At 39.2% G+C, this 23,683-nt stretch overlaps 1 protein-coding gene across 3 annotated transcripts; it reads right to left on the bottom strand.

The window, feature by feature from the left end:
* Window positions 1–314: 314 nt before the first annotated feature.
* On the bottom strand, window positions 315–22,816 carry LOC142373111 (putative cytochrome P450 120). 3 transcript variants are annotated; one of them, XM_075456192.1, is made up of 12 exons: window positions 22,420–22,505; window positions 21,522–21,627; window positions 20,776–20,853; window positions 20,599–20,683; window positions 20,459–20,494; window positions 20,076–20,215; window positions 19,568–19,691; window positions 18,910–19,054; window positions 18,460–18,570; window positions 14,794–14,921; window positions 7,191–7,278; window positions 315–1,956 (listed from the first exon to the last, which is right to left on the bottom strand). In XM_075456192.1, the coding sequence occupies exons 3-12, from the start codon at window positions 20,813–20,815 to the stop codon at window positions 1,780–1,782; spliced, it is 1,074 nt and encodes a 357-aa protein (XP_075312307.1). In that variant the 5' UTR covers window positions 20,816–20,853; window positions 21,522–21,627; window positions 22,420–22,505; the 3' UTR covers window positions 315–1,779. The 3 variants fall into 3 exon arrangements, with proteins under 3 accessions (XP_075312307.1, XP_075312306.1, XP_075312305.1); XM_075456191.1 differs by having other exon boundaries at window positions 21,573–21,627; XM_075456190.1 differs by lacking the exon at window positions 21,522–21,627 and having other exon boundaries at window positions 22,420–22,816.
* Window positions 22,817–23,683: the final 867 nt, after the last annotated feature.

The following is a 23,683-nucleotide window of genomic DNA, read 5'->3' as shown; positions in this document are numbered from 1 at the left end:
TTTTCAAAAAAAAAACAACAAAAAAAAAACTTTGAGTAGTTATGGCAAAGGAGTGTTTTTATCTATTTGCTGGTGTGTAAGTAAAACAGTATCGTGCCAAGTAGCAAACCAAACAGTGCAGTGAAGTGCAGTATCTATGGGTAGCCTATGGGTGCCCCAGGGCAGTTTCAGGTGAGAGAATGTGCATAACAAACGTTGTTGCACTTCAGAACTATTCGGAAGTGAATAGTGTCAAGGTTCAAAACTTCTCTGGTGTTGCTTTCAGCACTTAACTAATCAACCCGTTTGACAAGAGAAGACACAAGAGCCTAGTATGTTTACAAATGTTTACTTTTGGTTTGATTACATTACATTACATTACACTTAGCTGACGCTTTTTATCCAAAGCGACTTACATCTATTTAGATACAGAGTATTGGTTACAGGCCCTGGAGCAATGTGGGGTTAGGTGCCTTGCTCAAGGGCACTTCAGCCATGAATAGACGTGTAGGGAGAGGTAATAGCGGGACTTGAACTTGCAACCCTCTGATCTTAAGTCCGCCTCCTTAACCACTAGGCCATTAAAACTCATGTGTGCAACTACACATTCTTTTATTGTTTTATTCGATATTGATATTAATATCGCTCTTTTTTTTAAAAACTATTGTTGTTATTTCTTATTGACTGCACTGTTGAGTCGCACGTTGGGCTCATCCAACACATTTCATTGCATTGTTGACCCTGTGTTTTCATGCATATGACAAATAAACTTGAAACTTGAAACTTGAACTTGAAGTGACTCAGGGGTAAATCAAGTTGGACACCCATACACAAAACATAAAGACAGCGTAAGGCACATTTGACAGCTACTGCACATAAATAACGATAGAATTCAAACAGAAATAAAATACATCCGTAAGATGTACTACAAAACATGTGTTCTTCAAGTGCACAATAATAAATATGATATTCGAAGTAATGCTTTTCAATACAGCTGTCACAGAATAAGTCACATTTGTGATTTACATTCAGCAGAGCTTTCTTAAAGGCCGGTTGGCATCAATTACAGGGGATTCAGAGGGTGTGCCAACTGAATGCTTTCAAAAAATAACCAGGTTGGTGTGTGCATGCGCGCGTGTGAGACTTGCATACTAAAAGGAAGCAAGTCAGAGTTGGTATGACGAACTGTTGCTAAGCAGTGGTGGTTGCTAGGTGGTGGGACACAGGTTTGGAGTCAGTGATGGAATCTGAGGGTTTACCTATGTTATCACGTGTGCACGTGACGTGTGCTTCCCTGTATGAATACTGATACTGCAGTGAGTTTCTATTTTGAGATACACCATCATACAAAGGGAAAAAGGGAGCGTTTATCACAAAAGAAGCATTATTTCTGATATTCAATGTGTGACAGATTATTGTATTTAAAACAAGTAATCTAAGGATTTCTTTTTTGTAGATCTGGAGATTTCCTACACACACTTACACTCATATATATATATCAAAGCACTCATTAAAAAAAGATTATCAGATTCAACACTGGAAGAATGACTCATATCATGCCTTCCTTTGCAGGGCAATCAAGAAAAGCTGCAGAATATCTGACAGAGTAAGACACAGAGTGAAAGCAGCACCCTTCTTGGCTTTCCCCAGGGTGATTACAGAGTTATAAACAGCAGGGGAAAGCCTCACAGTTTGCCGGTTTCCCTCTTCATATCTTAAGACATTCCCAAGCTTTCTCTGAACATTCTAGACATGTATTTGACTAATGAATACAGTTTTTAGTGTGCAGCAGGTATTTGGTCAAACATGCTGTGCATCCCTGGGGTTCCTTCTGTCAGATCCGGTCTGATCCAGTCGGGTGAAGGACAGGGTGGGGGGTTTGGTGGGCCGAGACACAGGCAGCCATTTGTACTCGAGGTCCTGCAATGGAGGGTCCAACCACCAGTCATAGTGCTTTAACAAGTACATGCACGCTTCCTGGCAGAAAAACAAAACAAAAACAAAAACATTGTGTTCTGAATGTGTTCTATTTTCAGCATCTTTGCCGCAGAGCAAAAACAAAATGCTACTAGAGCCAACACTGATTAAGTGTCTAACTTGTGAAGCTACAGCCTCCACAACACTTCTCTTCTGTTTGTATCTTCCTTTCTGTGTTTGAAATAGCAAATGTAACACATTTTAGCAGCTGATTTTTACTGGAACATTAGGTCCTTTGGACTGAATTGGCATCAGCAAGTGTTGATTTTAACTTGTGAAAAATACATTTTCAAATGAGTCATATTTTTCAGTGTTTCACTAATGAGGTACAGTTCAACAAGAGCTTTTGACTAAAGTTTGTAAGATTACGTTTTACATGATTACATGATTCCTTATTTGCTTGTCTTGCTGCAGCTGAGCAGACCAATCACGTCCGATCCCCCTTCACTTTATGAATGAGAATTTTCCTGATGTGGGGGGAGGAGCAGGATGAATGAAAGGAGAAGTGAGGGAACCGAGGAAGGATGAGAGCGGGGGTGGGGAGGAATGAGGACAAGGAAGGGATGAAGGAGGGAGATGAGTCACATCTCTGACCTAGATCCCCACGGTCTACTTTTTACTCTGGTCATGTCCTTCTCTCTCTGTGTGTGTGTGTGTGTGTGTGTGTGTGTGTGTGTGTGAGTTTGGCAAATGGTCAGCCTGCTGAAAGCATGTCAGATGTACTTTAAATAACCAATCTGATCTTTTACTTTTCCAGAGACAGATATACAGTGAAAGATAAAATAAAGGTAAATTAAAATGAATTTAACTGAATATGTCCGTAAAATGTCCCATGCAAATATAGACAATTGCATTGGATTAGATTTGATTGATTATTAGGAAATTAAATTAAGCGCTAGCAATTCGCATAACTGTGTGTAAACTGTAAAAAAGGATGCACAAAAATGCAATGAAATGTAATTATATTAATAAAGGAGGCGGGGATAATTTGCACATTCAGTCACACTGCATTTGGAAGGCATCTAGGAGAATAATGATTAGTTTTATGGATTTAATCTGTGCATAAAGAAAGATGTTAAAATAATTAAGACGTTTAATTTAAATGCAAAATATAACACTCGTAACTGTGCATGGGGTGTAGTGAGGGGTAAACAGTTGGGTGCCATCTGCGACATTTGCAAGGCTCTGCTTTGTCCTGTTCTCATTATCCCACTCATGAGCAATACGAAACACACAGCTGGTTTTGGTGACTAATTAATCCAAAACTAAATGACATATGATTGACCTTTCGAGAAAAGGAGAAAATATTAACCAGCACCTGAGCTCCATTTAGTCATGCTCAACATTTACAATGAGTCACATTTGTGTTTGTGAGTCATTTTTCACAGTTTTTGGACAGCTAGCAGCAACACCTACGACTCTGCTGTTTATGTATGTATTTATCTTTCATACTATTTTTATTAAATTAAATTTGAATAAAATAACTTTATTTTCACTTCTTGAAAGCACACATTTGAGTGGCTGAAAAAAAAAATGGATAAGGAGTCTTGCGAGGCTTTCGTCATTGCAAACAAAGCTTGTGCGACGGTTCTCTGGTCAGCCTCGTCTGCTACACTGAACGTCATTCATCGCTCTTGGTCCATTGACATTGCATATTTAGCTAATTTGCATGCTTTAAAAAATGTCGGTCTCCAAGTACAATTATTGAATGATGCGCATACATGCAAAATGTTTAAATGCAGAAATAAAGGGCCCAAATGTCTTCCTACAAGTTATGCTGTGCACATCTCCTTATTGGTGGCAAGAAATATTTCTTTTTCTGGTGGGAAAAATCTTGAATGTCATCGCTGTGACCGGAGGAATAGCTTTGTTATGTCTCTGCATTAAATTGCACAACAGAGGCCCAGGTTTTGATGACAAGTTACGTACTCAAACAAAGTCTATGATAGAAGGTCACGTGCATGGGATTGTATAACGACCATCTTATGAACACTAACATCCTGCAGAAGCCTTGTGGATCAAAGTCCTTCAGGAACTCCATCTTGTTTGACTCATTACATTACATTACATTACATTACGGTCATTTTGCAGACGCTTTTATCCAAAGCGACTTACAATAAGTGTGTTCCACATCGGTGGACAAAAGAACTTCAGGTCACAAGAAATCACGTGCATTTCCTTCCTAAACCAAACAGCTAAGAGCATTACTAGTGTTAGAGTAAGTGCAGTAAGTTAGGTACCTAGACAAATGGGAAGAAAATTTTGAAAACAAAGACAATTTTGGAAACAAATAAGTGCGTAAGAAGCTGGGACGAAACAGGTGATGTCCTAAGAGGGCGGATCTGGGTAGTGTTTCCTGAAGAGCCGTCAGCCTCAAGAGAGGCACAACCCCAGGATGAGGAGGGTAGAGTCAGAGGTGGAGTGAGAGGTACTGGTGGATGAAGAATAGTTTCAACAGGGGTGAGAAGACATCTGGTGAGCTTTAACCAAGTTATACTTTAACCAAAGCTCTCATATATTTTTAAGACCTCAGAAAAAATAGACAACTTGTCTAAAAAATTTAAAAAACAAACAAACAAAAAAAAAGGTACAACGTATCTCTTTTAAATAATCCTACACCAAAAAAACATCAGTGATGTCAGGCTGAATTAAATCTACCAGTGTTGATTAAATAACATACTTTGAGTGTGTTAGTTAACAGTCTGAGTCAACGGATGTAGACTGCTGAGATAAGCCTCTTACTGGCTGCTTCCTTCCCTCTGTTCTCTCATCTGGCCTTTGGATTTGTGAATTTTAGGCATTTCACTAAATAAATAAATAAAGCCAAATGAATCAGTTTGACAAAAAGAACAACAACAATAAAAAAGGCCTTTAGACAAAACAGAAAATGTTCAATAACTACTAACTGTAATGAACTGTAATTGTAATGAGATGGTCTAACACAAGGTGCTAACTTAGCATCTCCTAGCTTACTTCAGTCATCAACTGTGGTGGGCCCACGAGGCATAGACTGCTGTCTGTTTTTTCCCAGTCTGTTTTGGCTATTGTGTATTAATAGAACAATGGCAAAGTAAAAAAAAAAAAAAGTTTTGTCTCTTATCTGTTACACGTTGATTGTTTTTATTTGTTGTATGTGACTGCCATGCTGTATATCATACTATAAACGGGTACATAACAATAGATAAGACAGACTTCATTTTTGTGCTGGGCGTGTTAATGGATATTTACTATCAACACTGCTAGAGGTTTAAATGATGTTGAGATTCAGTGACCTGGGTGTGGCCTTGAGTTTGTTTGGTGGAATATGCCTTTAAGGCCAGCCGGCTGGCTGGAATCTGCGGGGGAAGCTTGTTGGTTGTATTTCAGGGGCTTTCATTGCTTGGTGCTTGTATGAGTTAGTCTGCTGGTTATGTTGTAAATTTCCTCTCTTTGGTATCAACACCGATGTGTGAGGTGTGGTCTTTGTGATGCAGCGTCTTGTCTGACAACAAAATAGAGGCATAATCTTTTACACTGTCATTCATGCATTCATGGTAGGGTTGCTCTGAGGGTCTGGCTGCAATATACATGGCCTGCCACTGAAAAACAAACAAAGTATTACCTAAAAGGCAAGGTGTTTCCACAATTTTGCCCAGTTATAAGGTAAAAAAGTTACTGTTGAACATGTTCTGTACATGAACATTTTCCAACAACAAAGGAAGCTGGCCTTTTGACTTTTGCTTCACAGTTAAAACAGGATATAAGTAAACAAAACAATGGCATCATATTTTTGGACTGTGTAAAAATATATAATCCGTCTTCGATATACAGTATCCATTAGATTTGGCAGTGCTTACCGTAAATCAATTAGGACCTCTATGAGGTACCCAAGTGCCTAGGTGGAGTCTTAGGAAGTGCTTGTTTTCAAGTTGGTGTCACCCTGTTAACTAATCAGCGTTAGGGCCCATAACACTCAAGACACACATTCGTTCACACATACACCAGTTTCCAAAGGCACTGACCCTTCTAGAAAAATAAATATCGTCCCACCTGTAAGGTACTTGTCATGTTTTTGCTCCTTCCTCAAGCTGTGTGTAATACGTGTGCCTGTATTATGTAGGCAATGGTGGCTATGGCAAGTGGTGCCATGGGGACATTGTTAGCCATGGCACTTTCATTGGAAGCCCTAGAACAAGCCGGAGGAATTTCGAGTTCACAGACAAAGTATTTATTTTGGTCACTGGTAAAGTATGGCAGCGCTGGACTCGGAGTGACAGAGGTCTCGCTGGAAATCCGTTAGACCGAGCCCCGATATCCTAAAATAGTTCAAATTTATCTTCTTCACATTTATCTCACAGAGGTTGGACCTACACGCCACAGAGTATAATTGGCCAGTTATTAGTAAAATTAACAGGCCAACCACCGTCCACGTCATGTTCTTGGGATGTGATAAACAACGTGCGTGTGTGTGAGTGTTGTTTCAGGCTTGATCTAATGTAACAGACCTATCTGACAAAATAGAGAAGCTTCATCTGTTCCACTTATTTAGTCGAGGTGTGCTATCTTAAAATCTTGGACCATTCAAGGACATACATTGTGTAGTATGAGCAGGGTGGACAAGTACAAAATAGGAACATAGATTGTTTAGAAAAATACAGAAAATGAATACACAATGTCTAAGAGCAAAACCAATTATAACAACGTGGAGGGGGTGACTCCATGTCACTCCTTTTAGTATTTCTAACAAATAAACACACTTGTGCACACTTGTGCACACACATCGAGCCTAGCGGTTCCATCATTCCCATGGGCAGTGCTCTACTTCCTGGATGTTTGGGGGATGGTGGTCGCTCTATCTGGAGTTTTTTCCCCATGTGTTTGAGTGTGTGCAAGCCACAGCTGGCTTGCTGTGAGCAGAAAGGTAAAGCAGTTGACCCAATCTCCGCATGACACTCTGTTCCCTCCGCGATCCAACACATTACATTTCCTATAGGCAGAATTACTGGCTTACAAATCAGTCAGCCAGGAACAGCTTGCATCCAGGTTTGTACAGACTGTAATGTACAGACACAGCAGGGAAATGCAGTGAGAAAGAAAATAGAAAACGCAACTTTCATAAAGTCTTTCAGCAGCTTTGCTTAAAATACAGACAGTTTTGCTGACTGAGAAATGGCCAGAATGAAACTGTGTGTGTGTGTGTGTGAGAGAGTGCCTGAATATGTGATTGTGTTTGACGGTGTCTTGAGTATTGTCACCTTCAGAAAGACATTGGTAAGCTTAACCCCAATGCAGCTCCTGGGCCCGTTGCCAAATGAACACAGGAAGTGCTCCTGGCCTGCATTCCTGTAGATGCGAAAAACATAGTCGGAAATAAAAACTGTGTTAAAAGAATCACAGAAGCACAACAACAAATTCTAGTTTAATGTTGTAAATTGGGAGAAATTGTGGTGGTGCATGAAAACTGTTTGGAAAACTATTTTCTATACATCATTCAGCAGATTAATGACTATTTCATGACTGCCACTAATAAAACTGTGAAAGAAAGCGTTGTCATCCACTGGCTTACACAGCGTCATAGGATGATCATATGATGAACACATGAAGAGTGGCCATCACGTGCTAAATCTTTATACATTCTTTACAAAGTTCCCCACCGTGGGACATCTTTCCCACCACTAACAACACTGCTTAGCTTTGGCTGTCAAAATATTCCAATTTTAAGGGTATGCAGTACTTATCAAGCTGACTTTCACAGATCTTTGTACAGTGTGCACTGTGTCATAAATAGAATAAAATGGTTTGCAAATCTCATGAACCAATATTTTATTCACAACAGAACATAGAAAACAGTAAAATGTTGAAAGACACATCTCACTATTTCATTAAAAAATATTAGCTCATCTTGGATTTTTATGACAGCTGCAAAAAAGTTGAGGCGAGGGCGACAAAATCCTGGAAAATGGAGGAACCTTCTTTGGTACCTTTGGCACCTAATTTTGGTTAATTGGAAACAGGTCAATAACATGATGAATCAAAAAGAGCACTTTAGAGAAGCAGAGTCTCTCGGGAGTAAAGGAGGTTCAGCCATCGGCAAAAATCAGTATCACTGTCAGTATCATTGTCTGTGAACAAAGTTCATCGAGTTCCACAAATGCAGGTCAAAGCTCTATCATGCAGAAAAGAAGCTAGATGTGAACATGAGCCAGAAAATGTTGTCCTCTCTGGGCCAAAGCTTATTTAAATGGACTGAGGCAATGTGGAAAGCTGTTTACCGTGCTCAGTCAAATCAAAATTTGAAATGCATTCTTCACACTAAGGGACCATCCAACTTGTTATAAGCATGGCATCTGTGCTATTTATCAAGTAGTAACTCTTAATAAAGTGTTCTACTTACTTTAATTAACACATTTTGTTATTTACCACCATATTTGCCAACCTTCAGACTTCTTTGTGTGTTACCTCCACAAAACCAGCGGCACAAATATGTGCCATAATGATTCAAAACAAAACACAGCTCATTCTTTCAAACTGTTGATCTAAAAACTCCACTTGATGCGTGTACTGTATTTTAACACAAAACACCCACACACCATGCTCGATCCAGCTGACCTCTCTTTGGTCAAGAAAGCCAATTAAAAGACTTTGAGAAAGTAGATTTCAATGAGCAAGTCTGAAGGTGCACAAAATCCCAAAAATGGGGATGAATCAGTGTCCCAACTTATCAGCCTGATTCCCTTCGTCGTACCTGCTGTTATGTTCTAATATGAAGCCTCTAAAAATATACTGGAAAAAATACCAGTTTTTTCAAGCTGTCAGCCAATAACCTGCTGATGCCGGCCATCTCTTGCCTCTTCTGTCTAATGCATCCTGTCTTCCTGAAACCTGAGCTCTGATTAAAGGCACACAGGAAGCATTAGTGATGTGTGTAGTCTAGAAGCAGTGTCGGATGGTTTGTGCATGTGAGAAGGGAGATTATTAGCATCTTGCTATGTCTATTCATTCAATGGACTATTATGTCCACCCTGAAACGGCAAGATGTGTATCGCACAATATAGTCCTGTAATACTGTGCAACAGAGAGAGTCCAGCAAAAAGCTTTATCAAATATTCTGAAAGGATGGGAAATGAATCAGAGGATTATAATCTGGTGCCCGGTATAATTTAGTTTACTCAACTAAATCTTCATGAGGTGGCAGGCTGAGATGCCATGACTAAGAAGCAAGAGGGCTTTTTGTTCCTGTATTATTCAAAAGGAATTTTAGTTTGAATAGAGAGAGAGAGGATTGTGAATAAAAGATAGATAGAAAGATAGAAAGAAATAACTCACTTTCAGCGAACATCTGGCTTTTTGTACTGAAACACATTATACTGGTACTGCAGTACGATGTCAATATGTGGAACTCAACTAATGAAAATATGTGCTTTTTTAGTTTTTTTATGTTATTTAATGCTTTTTGGGTTTTTATCTTTCCTTTTAGTCTGCAACGTAGCTTTCTGTGAATATAAAATGTCTGCAACGTCACAAAGTCCTCACAAAAAAGGAAGTAATTCCACCCACAGAACATACTCGCAAGCTGTCTAAAATGCCCAGTTTGCAGTCCAGGCATACAAAGGATGAATATATGCCTCATGCTCCACTGTTTCCTCATGACTTAGTTTACCAATCAGAATCAGGAGTTGAATCTTAAAGGGACACAGGCTTCAACTGAGTGTTTTAGACAGGTGACATGAGGTTGCTGCAGCAATGTATGGCATGAGAAAAGGAAAGTGTTCTTTAAACATTCACGCAGGGAGACAAATTCTAGCAGATCCCCAAAATCCATGCATTTTGTGCACCTGATGTTATAATTTGTAATATAATTTACATGATTTTTGAGATATCGTGTGAAGGTTATTATGGAAACACAGAAATGCTAAAGATTAAAAAAAAAATTCTGCTTCCAATGAAAATAGATATATATCAGTATCTTTTAAGCAAGAAGGAAAGTCCCTATTCTCATATTCATCAGAAACCTGCAGTAGCTGAGATTTCTATCTGTGCTTGGTAGCATTTCCAATTCACTTATCTGGGGCCGGAGTCTGTGTGGGCGTTCGGCTGATGGGATGTTAACTTGCCAGCTTCACTATTCGCTTCCAAGTGGAAAAACACACACGCACGCACATAACCCACATATGCACACACCGAGACAATCTGCACTGGGACATAATACGTAACAAACAAACAAAAAAAAAAGGTTGAGCACAAACAGACGAAACTGTGGTGTTTGTAGGTAGGTCTTGTTATATAACAGAGCCGTGGTCATTAAATTAAAGAGCCAGGTGGCATGAAAAGGAGCCTGGAAACCATCACAAATATGATTAACATCCTCTACACCAACACTTGTTTCTTACTGCAGACATACATCTTAAAATGTGTGTGGCTCCGTATAAGATATGCTGAGTCGCTGGAGGTTTTTAATGTTAGGTTTTTATTGCTGCAGGTGGGTACTTATTGGAGCAGCAATTTAGGGTAAAATCAAAATAAAGTAGCGTTTGCATTTTCACAGTAATGAAGGGACATGTCACCAATCGCAGGACTGTAGATATTTATCAACTATTTTTTATGCAAAAAAAAAAGAAGATGGTAAGAAAAATCTAGTATATTACCAGACATATCCCTAAAACTCTCATTTATCCTCACATACTATAAATTTGGACATCTCAGACTTTGGTTTAGAAATAGTGGGCATCTACGCAACCCATTTTTCATCTTTCATCTTTTTTTTTTTTTTTTTTTGCTCAGTTTCAGTTCATTTCTGGATGCCTCAAGGAAAATCTCTGACTCATTCCTCAACCCCATCTCATTCTGCACAATGCACAGAAACACACAGAATTACACACGGTGCACAGAGGGAATCCCCATTGGTAAAAATAGGTGTGAGGTCGCCAGTTACCATGGCAGCAGCTACCTGTCTTTTCATTCATAGATTTCTTAACTGAGTGCTTTTTTTGTCTTTACAAGCCTAAAAAATGGCATCAATTGCTAAGTTAAGATTGTGTGCATTGTGAGCACATTGTCAAGGAATACACGGGTTGAGCAGATTCCTGACATATATTGTAAATTATTATCTTTATTTAGCTTTTTTTTATATAATTATAAGAATCTCAGTCTCAACCTCTATCCCTTTGCTCTTTTTTTTTACTGTAGAACCTTTTAAGTGATTTCCTGGTCTAAAACCCCTCTGTCACTGCTCTAACAGACAAATCATACTGAAGCTTCAACACTAAAATTGTCAGTCATTACCTATAACCATAGTTCACTGTTGAGACCTGCAAACTGGGATCTTATAATTCTTTAAACCTCACTGATTAATACTGTCAGATCCAGTGAAATAGCAGCAATTTCAGAGGAATCCCCCCCTTTTTTTTATCTGAAAACACAACAGCAAAAACAACGACAAAAAAGATCCTCTCTGACTCATATTTCTGTATCTCATTACACTCTAAAAGGCATCATGGGAGAGAAAACAGCTGCTCCCCCACCCTGTAGACAAAACATGCTCACAGGAAATCCCTATTGGTAAAGACAATGGCAAGTGACCTGTTTCCATGGCAGCAGATGCATACATTCATGGATTTTGTCCCCCTCAACTCTGCCGCTTGAGTCAATGGGCATGAATGAGAATAACCAGGTGAATGAAGGAGAACGATGAATAGAGAAAGGGTTGACTGGAGGAGTGAATCGGTGAATGAGCCAGATGAGGTTTCAATTATCCAGAGAAGGTTGGAGACAGAGGGTAGTTGTGCATCTCTTATTCTGTAAAGAAGGCATTTTTTTCCTGCAATTTGATCTGTCGAACTAGCTGCCTGTGCTGTAAAGTCCAAGTAAAAATCATATGTTAAAAATGTGGGCAGATGAAGCAAGATGGCTAACCAGCATGATTTTTACAGTACAGCACCGTAAAGCAGGCTGCAGCTTCGACTGTTGTTTTAATCTTATTATGCGTGGCCCCTGGTCACTGGCAAAAGCAGGATCTATTTTTAAAAGTGAGCTTTTAGCTAAAATTATGGGTATATCCGTTTCACAACAGGACAGATCGCTTCGATCGCAATGCATCTATTATTAAATTACTATATCTATACAAATCTGTTATAGATTTAGTAAAATGGGATATTACTGTGTGGTATGTCTAGTTAAAAATAAAACATTGTCCATTTCAAGAACTTGTGGAACAACATGATACAGTACAAATTATCATTGCCAGATAGATCTGTCTTTAATTTGTATTGTAGTAGACTCTAGAGTGTTAAAGGTCTTGTTATTTCCTTTGTTATGTTGGTACCTAAACAATAAAACTACTCGGTTCAGAAAATTGTGTGGCCTAATCAAAAACCAAGGGATTTCACTGCCTAAACCTAACCAAACAACAAATCAAAACAAAAAGTAAAAAAGTGAATTAAAAGAAAATTGAAAACAGTTAAATGAATTGAAGAACTACCAAATTAGCCCTGCGATCTATCTCACCGCAGCTCTTTTCCCAGAGCCCGTCTCAAGGCAGGCCTTCATTGTACATGTCCTGTGTGTAAGTACAAAAGTGGAATGCAGGGGTCAAAGTTGCTGCTGATATAAGTTCATATCAGTCCCAATTACAGTCTAAAATCCATTTTAGAAAAATTGTTCATGAAATGATTTTGGCTTCACCATTTTTAATGTCCTTGATTTCAACAGCCTGAACTATGAGAAAAAGTCAAGTGGGAACAAAAGAGAATTCTCTCTTAATTTCCGGTCCTTGTAAATATTATCCAGACCTTGAAAAATATCTGTGCTGTCATGCACATGGAGGAAAAAAGGCTTTATTTTTCTTCTTTTTCTATGGCTTTTAGGAAAATGGCTTTTTGTGACGCTCTGTCTCGACGCCTAATGTGTGAAAGTGCTGAAAGCTTCCTTCCTGTTGTTCCTTCTAATGGTAAGTGTGCTTGAGTGTATGTGTGTGCTTGTGATACCACACATCGTGGAGTCAAGCGTTGATGGAGCTATGCAGGTAAAGCTCAGCGTGGTCAAGCTTGTCTTGCAGTGCTGTTGTCCTAGTTTGCCCACCACAGGTGAATGCACTACTCCCGCCAATCCCATTAAAACGATATGAATTCATCACAAATATTTAAATACTGGTATTACATGTGCTGAAGGCTTCTCTTTTGTTGGTAGTGAGGCACACAATTTAACTGTTCATGGCAAACAAACCCTTAGTATGACAAAGAAAGTATATATTACATAAAAGAAAAAGATTCCCAATAATATCAAATACTTTGAAAGTATTGTTCCTAACTATGGATGCATGATAAATAAAGTAATGTCCTATGCCTTACAATGGTTAGGTCCACTGCCTACCATCCCTGACAGCCCACACAGCTCTCAGGTGTCTTTCTGGAAGCGTGTCAGCGTGGCTGAGCTCCAATAAACCCACATTGCAAAGGTTAAAATAAAACAAAGAACCCAGCAAAATAAACACGTTGATAATTGTAGTCATGGCACTCTGTTTGCTTTATTACCTCACAGTTGATATAGTATCTGAGTCATCCAGAACAGATATATCCATAGAGGCAGGTTTGTCCATATTAAATCGTAAATCAAAGAATTTTCAACAGTTTGGTTTGCTACAGATGTGTATTTTTTATGATAAAGGATATCTGGTTGAATAACAATGTTTTTGTGGTTAAATATTTGCCCATTTCTTTGCACTGTCGCCTCCAAAGTCTAACTTGTCTTGCAGGTTTTTGATGATTCGATTTCTAAATCATCTAATAAAATTTGCCTTCTGGCTGCAACTGTTCAAAAATACAGTTCGATCAAAAGTAAAGGAATTTTATCAGAGGCACACAAACTGCAGCACCTTAAAAATGGACTACAATGACATTAATACATGCCATCTATAGACGGAGAAAGTCGAATGCACGCAGAAGACAGGATTAACGATTTTCCTGACATTTAAATCTACCCAGAAAACAAAAACTGAAACACTGAAGAATCATGCGTGCACCTGACCAACATTCGATATTGTACTTGGTAGGCTATCATATCCCAGCTGTTTTCTGACTTCATAGAGCCTAAATGTACTACAGTGGTTTTAAACATATACTGTTTAACCCTGTAATACTGTCATGGTGGTACCACTTGGTGGTACAAATCAATAGTCATATGCAATGTAATTTTTATCACAGAAATATTTTCAGCCACATTCAGGCACTAGTTTATAATTCCACCTGGATGTATTAAACTTGATTTCTCACCCGAGGATCCCGGTTTCCTGAGCAATGAATTGCCATATATTTCTGTCATGACGGGACTGTGGTTAGTATTGCTCCAGTTATTCCTCTACACCTCAACAGTTAAATCCTTTCACGTCCAATTTTACAAATACGATGACAATCAAGGAATAAAAACAGCTGAAGTACCATGGAAGAAGATCCGCTATTACAACCAGGATGTACTTGCATGATAGAAGTGAAAAATGAGTTTTTCTGTAGTGGCTGCTTGAAAACAGAACAGTACCTAGAAGTGTGAGGCTCGGGCTGTGTGTGGGGGGTTATTATAGAAATGAATTGGGGCAGTTGGTTTGACGCGTGTCATTTGATGTTTTGAAATGTGCATTATGTGCAAAATGTGTGACACTCTTTGGAATTTTGCCCAAGTTTTTCTATTTTGTGTCCTGTCTTTGATGCTCTTTGTGGTAAAACACACATTATAGTGTAAACTTGAACGAACCTTAAACCAAACTTTCTCACTGCTAAGAGGAAGCACGCAGGACGTCGGAGCAGATTTTTACAACAGGGACAGAATTGACTAACCCAGGTGACCCAAAGATATAAGTAAGATCCTCACCTCCCGCTCCATCTTTCTGGCAGGAAGCTGTCAGGCTGCTGGAACACCTCTGGGTCACGGTGGACAGCGTGGCTGATATAGATTGCTCCATAACCTTTAGGGACGTGAAATCCTGCAAGGGTGGAGTCCTGCACAAGCACACACAAATGCAGAGGGATACATTATGAAAAATATTTCAACAATTTAAAGTATAATCTTTTCAGTCGTTGGACATTATAGATAGTATTACACTGTGTCTTATGTAAACAAAATCTTTGTGTCTCTTCAACGTTTTTGGATTATAATGGAAAGCACAATGCCGGCTCACAACATTTTTGAACGATTCTCTGTTTTTCAGACATTTATTTTGGGTGAAAAATAACCAACTTGAGGCAAAAACAGCAGTTGCGCAGTTGTTGCCCAGTTCACCTTTTCATTGCATCCATCAGTAGCTGCATTAATGGACTGCCAGAAAATGTGATCACTGTTTCTCTTTCCCCTGCACTCTCATTTTTCGCTCTGCCTCTCTCTGGCAGAGCGGAAAATCTTCCACAAATCTCCCTTTCCTCTTTCTCCCAGTTCATGTTAAAAGATGCCGCTGCCCTCACCCACTTCATTCCTCCACTAACTCTCTCTCACACACGTACACACATTAAGGTTGCTAAATATGTTGCATATCTTTGTTCCACTTGATGGAGTGTGGAGATTTTCCACCTGACTGTGAATACAAACAGTTTCTCATGCACTTTCCCCACACACATAAACATCTCGACAACTCTCTGCAGTACAGGCACTTGCCTCTAACGTTAGCTCTTATTAGTGCAGGTTACACAAAGGTATTGGCTGGGGACAGCCTATGGCAGTGGCAGAGCACCACTAATTAACTGTGAGTGCCCTTCAAAGAGCTACCTTTAGGTTTAAGCTGGAGTATTTTTTTAACACAAATATCCAGATGTCTATCTGTACCTGTGGATATTTGCAAACCACAACCACAACACACCAACGTGCGAGCGCCTCCTTTCCTAATGGTATTCTCTAAAAATCAACACACATTCTGAAACAGGAAAGAAAGTGTACTGTAAAGGGTGCATTTCCTAGACGTGTCAAAACTTTCCACTTTACAGAGACCCTGACCCCCGCTCCCTTCCTTCCGGGGGGAACTGAGACAATCAATCACAGAGAGGGGATCAATGCCCTCTATTGGGTCATTGCGTAAGCCGGTTTGATGAGGTCATAATGATCATAGATTGCTGTTGCAGGAAGAGGGTGTTCTGCCCATCCTCGGAGTGAGCCGCCAGCCAATCAGGAGACAGAATGAGTAAAGGGTGGATTTTCTTGGGGGAATGAAACTATATGTTGTAACACATAAAGTAGACCCAAAGGAGAAAATATACCCATGCAAAGTAGACTTTACATGGCTGTGCATTTATACATAGCACCAGTTAACAAAAGCATTTTGAAATGATGGAACAATTCCAAATGAATAGGGGCTAAACAAAATAATAAAAAAAACTTTTCTAATTCAACAGAGAAACCCTGAACTAAAGTTCATTCGATTACTTTCATTCTGTTATCAGAAATCAGATATCCATGTTATATTTCCTCATGATGTTTCATGTATCGTGTTGTGTTCTAAACACAAACATTTAGCTGGTCAAATGCTGTTCAGGTTCAACAGTAAACATTTATCAGGGAATCACTCTTGTTCTCATAGCTGCTTGATTTTTCAGAACATTATAGACAGTTTCAACGACTCTGAATCAAAATGTGAAACGACTCCACTCAAAATGACAAAATCAGAGCATCTTGCTCTCCAAATCCTAATATAATCAACTCCAGTGTGTTTCTGTTATTCAGTCCTGACTCTGTACCTCGGTGCTGTTCAGCATGTCAGGGAGACTTTCATCTACAGCCACATGTCGCCATCTAGTGGATACAAGAGCAGCAAAAATACAACAAGTTCTTGGGGGTGTCTATTTTTTTCTCTTTCTTTTAAGACTGCAGGAATCTAAATAAATTGATATCGCAAGATAAACTATTATAAACGGAAAAGGAAGGCATTTGATTTCACATTACTTTATAAGTTTGGAAAACATTTACAACAACAAAGCAAGTGGCTTAGCTCATATCTCTCTGGATCTGTTCTTTTAGTGCCGGTTATTTAGGACAAAGCCAGTAAAATGGGTAGCTTAGAGAATTACAGACCCACAGCAAACAAGCATCCTATCTCAAGTCCTTGAAAAAATTCTTCTTGATAGAGTAGATGAGCATATTGTGTCCACAGATAACCAGTTTGGTTTAAACACTAAACACTACACCTGCAAAGAAATTGTAAACAACTATAAAGAGGTAAAAAGTTGCCAGTCTTTTCATATACAATTGATGGCTCTTTGATTGTGTTAACCATGGAGTGCTATTTGTTAAGTTAACCCAAAGAGGGGTGTCCAAATATAAGAATTGTGGCTTACTGGCATCCCCACCAGAACATGCTAATTAAGTGGGGTGCACTTCATCCGGAACACGGGTGATTTCCGACTGCTAACGGGGAAGTCACCCATACTGACGTTTTCACCCATGGTGATAGTGTCTCAGCCCCATTTGAGGTCAGCAATGGTGTCAGGCAAGAGGGGATGACTTTTCCACGCAGCTAAGAGCTTGTCAATCTGGGGGTATGGTTTGCTATTTATCAGTGATCCATACTATGTATGCAGACGATCCGGTGGCCTTTAGTCTGAGTAACCCTGGACTCCAGCAGCTCCTTTCTATTTGTTCTGTGCTATGATATTACATATAATCCCAAAAGGAGTGTTGTTTTTATCTGTAGAATGAAAGAGGACAAATATCTACAATTTCCAGATGCTAAATCATCTGATAATGATCTGTACGTATGCTGTAGGGCTGTGTATAATGGTCACTTTATTATTGAACAAATGACAGATAACGATTCATATAGGCAATGTTGCATGATTTTTGCATGAGAAAACACTCTCCTGTGATAATTTAGAGCTTTAGCTCTTTATTAAGGGTATTTTGTACACCTTTTTAGACCGCTCACTTGTGGTCAGACTAAAGAAAAACTAGCCAATGAACACTTCAAGTTGTCCATAGTAATGCAATGAGAATTTAACGGAAGTGGCCGTGATGTATCGGTGCGAGTCAGTGGTTTGTGGCAACAGGAGTCTGCACTTTTCAGACTATTTTAAGAAATGTATTAATCTGTCACAAATGGAAATCATTTAAGGATTATCTAACTTAAGGTTTAATACTTTATCAGTCTCAGTTGCAAAGACATTGCTAGAGATGTCTCCTTGCAGAAAAATTATTTAAATATATTCTACGGTAGGTTTTTCAATTTTTAAAAACAATATTTACTCAATGTTTTGTTGTGTCTCTGTGATACTGGACCTTGAATCTGTCATAAAGTTTGATTATGCTAATGATTAAAACCTTAAAATCTCAAATTTCAGAGAAGTTTAATGCTCTGCCTTAACAAAATCGTATGGTAAACACATTTCATGTGATGCATGTTTGGAAAAAATGTGGCATATTGCAATATGAGATGAGCTGTTCTTTTCCTGTGTCTGTTATGGTAATAATCCAATGATTGGTATGACACTGACTCTCAGTCCAATCCAATCCAATGTTAAAACTGATTCTGTAAAACCTGCACACAGGTGATCGTCCTACCTGATCAGCTATTCTGCGCCCACCAATGAAGGGCGGCCAAAGTCTCTGCACTTCCAGCAGTACTCTGTGCAGGTAATCAGGGTCTTCCATTGCTTGACGGCGGGTCTCCTCCTGAACACGGAGAAGAAGTTGTTGACCACACTGTTATCACAGAGGGTTTGTTTTCAGAAAGGAAATTGATGATAACTTTCATTTTACATATTCTTTTTATCCCAGAAATCGTATTAAGCGTCGATCTGAGAATGCAAAGAATGGAAGCATAGCAATATTTTACTTTGTTTCATCAAGATTCAGAGCCACAGCTTTTCCTAAAATGTTTCTTCATACAAACAAAAGAGGTACAAAGTCCATGCGCCACTGAGGTAACATCAGAATGTTCCAAAAACAAGATCTCTTTATAGGTCGTATCAATACTCCACTCCTCGCACAGTGTTGACAGAGTTTGTGCACCTGTTCATTTCCACTGAGTGCCAGAGTGAAGGAGGTGAGCAGCGATGCCAGAGCTTTAGGAATGAGGGCTGAGATGAACAGCAGGAGATGTTGGGCGGCAGAACCAGAGTCAGGCAGCGGCAAAGAACCAAGAGACCCAACAAAGCTGGAGAAGAGACAAAAAAAGAGTGAGCCACACTGGAATTAAGACATAATGTTCAAAAGATTACTATTAATTAACAGCACGGACTCTGTAAACGAATCAGGGCATCAACAGAGATCAGAGATCAGAGGCCTCTACCAGCATCTAAACTGCATGAAAATGGCAGTGCAAAAAAGGAGAGCGTCAATATGTTTCCTTAATAATATTGTGGAATGTGCCTGGAAACTACTCATACTGTCTTGAAGATCTGCAAGACCTTTGATTTAACTCAATAGTTCTACTTGTGAACAAATCATGTCCCCACTTTCTAGAAGAAATGTTAATCCTGTGCGCGTCTGAATACAAGACAGAAATGTGGCGAAAGACAGAAAGGATGCAATACACAGAGAGATGATTAAAAGAAGCAGTAGCAATGTTTGTTTTCTCTATTTACTACAAACTTTAGAAGTCTGAGTTTGTATATTTGGGGGTGGGTGCACAAAAGGAAAAAAAAGACAGAGTAGTGAGCTGGCTCACCCCTGGGTGTCATTCTCCAGTTTGTCTTTGATGATGGCCATCAGTTTGTCTCTGGCGTCCAAAGCGGTAGAGAAACCCGACGACCACAGAGGAACCTTCACGTTAAGTGGAGCAGAGATCAGACCTGCAAAAACGCAGAAGAGGAAGAGTCCAGCAATCGACCACAAACAGTAGAAAAAGACATAAAAACGGCGAATGAAAGAAGAAGTAGGAGGTTATGCAATGTTGTATTGCACAGAGCTTTCTAAAAACTTTAACACAAAGAGAGAATGTGAGGAAAAATGTCATGCTTTGTCATACCGTGAGCGTTTTTCAGTACCACACATATATAAGAATTCATTCAAATTCATTTAGATTTCTTTAAAAAACTAATTTTAAAAAAGGAAAAAAATGAAGACTGCCTGGGGAAAGTTCACGGCGGTACACACATCTGTTCCATTCCTAAATAATGGCTGCCAATTGTGGCATTTCTTTTTTTGGATCTGTGTGTGTCGGGTTGGGGGTCTACCATGCCAGTGCTGGGTGCAGAGCTGCGTGATTTCCTGGAAAAGTTCCGGTTGCTCCTCCGCTCGTATGTTCAGGAAAAGGTCCAACACCAACTCCGTCCCCAGTCGTTTAAAGACGGAGTACACACACTCTGGCTGACCACTACACACACACACAGTATATACATACAATACACACATAGATGTCACATGATTTAAAGCTGTGTAACCTTTAGATATTTGCCTTATTTCAAAGTTGATAAATAGGGTATTTCCTGAACAGTTAAAGACAAGTCCTTGGTTGATTTACTCAAAACTTGATGAAACAGAGCAACAAATCTTAAATAGTAAATTAGTCATAAAGCTGTATGCAACACAGATTAAAACAAAGGGATACACATGTTACCTGATGGAGAGCTCTTCCAAACAGCGCTCACACACACTGAAGGGAAAAACGTGGAGAATGTCATGATAAACCATGTGACTCATAACAGATATAGGACTTCATATATGTGAGTTAATGCTCAAACACATCAGTCCTATCACCTGGAGATATGATCACTTGATGATTTCAAACAGGATCCTGTGAATAGGCTGGTGAGGGACAGACGGAGGAGGCAGGCCTCCTCGCCTAAAATAAAAAAAAAAACACGACTTACTTTTTTTCAGAATATAAAAATATTTGACACGACTAATGTCAAATTCAGTGTGTGTGTGTTTTACCATTTGTGGTCACAATGGTGTCACCGTACATGTTTGTCATCAAATCAGTTGGATCCTTCAGAAACACGTTGGACTTCTCTGAAACGCAACACAGAAACACACAGTCATGCTCACTGTTCTCTCTGATCCAGCCCTGTGTAATTCTCTCTGCATGTGTGTGTGCTGAAAACCAAAGAATGCTGGTGTCACACGAAATATAAGCACTTAGGGACAGTTTATTTCTTAATTTCATATGCATCATGTTCTTTAACGCTGTGAGGTTAAACAAGACAGTTTATTCCCTTTGTCGAGGAATTTTCAATGCATGGTGGAAGAATTTAACAAAGTCGTTGCGGCCTTCATAGATTTATTAAACACACAAATGCATGTTCCATACGGGACATGGAAAGATCTTCAACTCAAGTGGGCTCAGCATCAGTCTTATATACTTATGAGACTAACTGAAGGCGTATTCCACATCTGCCAATCATGCACAACTGCTCCTTGTCACAACTTTTCCATAGCTGTTGGAAAGCAGGATGTAAGTGTGCATGTGATAACAGATGAGAGTAATAAAAGTCGTTACACCTCATGTCTTTCCAGGTCGGCTAAAGACAGTTCACACCATGAAGACATATGTTCCACACTGATTGTGATACATTTAAAAGGCTACACAATGCTTAGTCACGTTGCATACACACGTTAAATTGACAATGCAGTAAACAAAATAATAAAATATTTTTGGCTCCGTCTGAAGCCATGCTAACCGTGGCATGACACTGGGCTGTGTATAAGGTCAGTATGAAAACTCTACTTGCTTTCCGCACACTGACAAGCCTTTGGTGTTGGGGTGCTCCCTCAAAAGGTCCTTGGCTGTAAAAAAAAAAAAAAAAAAAACATAAAAGACTAGTGCTGGAGTTTCCAGCCACGGTGTATTTGTCCACTCTGAAGAGTGTGATCAGGAGGGCCTACGAGGACACTTCCGTGGATTGAATTGGTTTTGTCAAATTTCCAGGGATATGCAACCGAACCTATTCATTTAAGTTCAATTAATTCCTATTCAATATAATGTCATAGTACCAATTAAGAGCAAAGGATGAGTCAACAAAGTTTTAAACCTGATCTAAAAGGTAGAGAAGGCGGCTGCCTCCCGTTTCACTGTTAGAAACTCTAAGACTTGATGAAGCTTGGTCATTTAAAGCTTCATGCGAGGAGAAGAATCTCAAATTCTACACTACACAATTGAGCAGACGCTCAATTGTAAAACAACATTAGAGTTTCAGAATGGTACAAGGCCCATATTTTAAAGACTAAATCTATTTAAATAAGTATTAGAAAAGGTGGAATAGCCATACAAAGTGAGACGATATTACCCGAAAGTTAAAGTTGGTCGTAGAAACTGAATAAAATCAAACAAACAGCACAATGTTGCTTTATCATTAGTACATAAAATCAGGTATACAGTAATACTCAACATCTACAAAGTAAAAATATCTTTCCCCCATCCTCTTTCAGTGTAAAATCAGTATAATGATTTACAACTAACAGTGTGCTGTTATTTATAAATAATTTCTCTTAAATCTCTTTATTTAACGTGTTATTACATTTAAATGACACGGTGACACACATGCAGACACTAATGGTCTTACAACATAAACAGCATACCACACAGCAACTCTCTCAGGCCCTGCACGGAGCAGATGAACACGGTGGGTCTGTTCAGCAGGCGGCATTGGAACACTCTGCTGCGGTGTTTGTCAGTCCTCTGCCGGCAGAAGCTCACCGGGTCCCGGGAGAACTCCAGGGATCTGTCGCCCAGCAGCGGCACACCTGCACTTCCTGGAAGATTAGACATTCAGGGTCGCTGCAGACGCTGCTTCTTTTAGCCTAAAAAAACTTGATCCAATCAAAACATTGCTCTTTGCTCAAACAGCAATGGTTAAACTTTAGTAAGACTGGTTCCAGGTTCGATCCAAGCTGCCATCGCCTTTTAATTTAATACGTGTTCCTCTTCACGAGGGGATCAAATTCCGTGAAGTCTCTATGTCGTCTCTGCTTTCTCTGAGGTTACCTAAAGTATACACCTGCACCGAGGGTGGTGCGTTTAAATGCTACTCGTAATTTAGGAAGCTTTGTTACAGAACAGTTTTCTGTTATTGCAGTTATTCACTCGTAAATTAGAGTATTAACAGATTAATAAATACCTGCAATTAGAAATTTAGGAACTGCTGAATGTGAATAAATATGAAACCAGAATTTATTAAGTGATATATTCGCATTTTTTTCACTCTCAAAGATTGTTTTCCCTTTTGTCTTATATTTTTTTAAAACTTTTTTGTGATTATTTCCAGAAATATAACTTTAGGAATAACCCATGTGAGCCTGTATGTGTTAGCCAACAGATATCTGGGGAATCTGGAACAAAAGCTTCAACTGAATTTAAAATAATTTTAAATGGTTTTTGGTCCTGCCCTCCCAGTATTGAAGCGATAAAACAATGGTATTTAGGTAAGCCATTAGCTACCAGCTTAACGTTTCGAGAATTATTAATGTTGGCTATTTGCCTACACATAGTCGATTGGATCAACCAAAGGGATGTTGCCAGAGACTTTGAAAGGACTTTGGTTTGCGCTGTGCTTTGGCAGCTAAACTGAGTTAAACTAAGACACCAGAATGATATCCCCGTTCCATTTCATGCCCCTGCAATTAAGTTAATGAGCCCATTGGAAAAAAAAAACTTTTAGAAATCCTTAAACACCAAAATATATGTCCATAGTTCTCCGTCAGCGCTGAGGATGTAGACCTCAAAATCCTCCCTGGTGTGAATCCCACACTGTGGTATGCTGCAACGTTTTCATTATTATTATTTCTATTTTTCATAGGAATGCAAAGGCCTGACCTTCCTCTCTTTGAAGGTGAGTTGGGAAGG

The sequence above is a fragment of the Odontesthes bonariensis genome, chromosome 22 (genome assembly GCF_027942865.1).
Source record: "Odontesthes bonariensis isolate fOdoBon6 chromosome 22, fOdoBon6.hap1, whole genome shotgun sequence".
Taxonomy (NCBI): domain Eukaryota; kingdom Metazoa; phylum Chordata; class Actinopteri; order Atheriniformes; family Atherinopsidae; genus Odontesthes; species Odontesthes bonariensis.
The sequence above is the reverse complement of the archived record's forward strand: the minus strand, read 5'-3'. Positions and strand labels throughout refer to the sequence as shown.

Coding starts and splice junctions, on each gene's coding strand:
- LOC142373111 (XM_075456190.1), bottom strand. CDS start 22,609: ATGTCTAATCTTCCAGGAAGTGCAGGTGTGCCGCTGCTGGGCGACAGA. Junction 20,854..22,419: donor CCTGAGAGAGTTGCTGTGTG/GTATGCTGTTTA, acceptor GTTGCGTTTCAG/AGAAGTCCAACGTGTTTCTG. Junction 14,922..18,459: donor GGCGCAGAATAGCTGATCAG/GTAGGACGATCA, acceptor GTGCTTGTGCAG/GACTCCACCCTTGCAGGATT.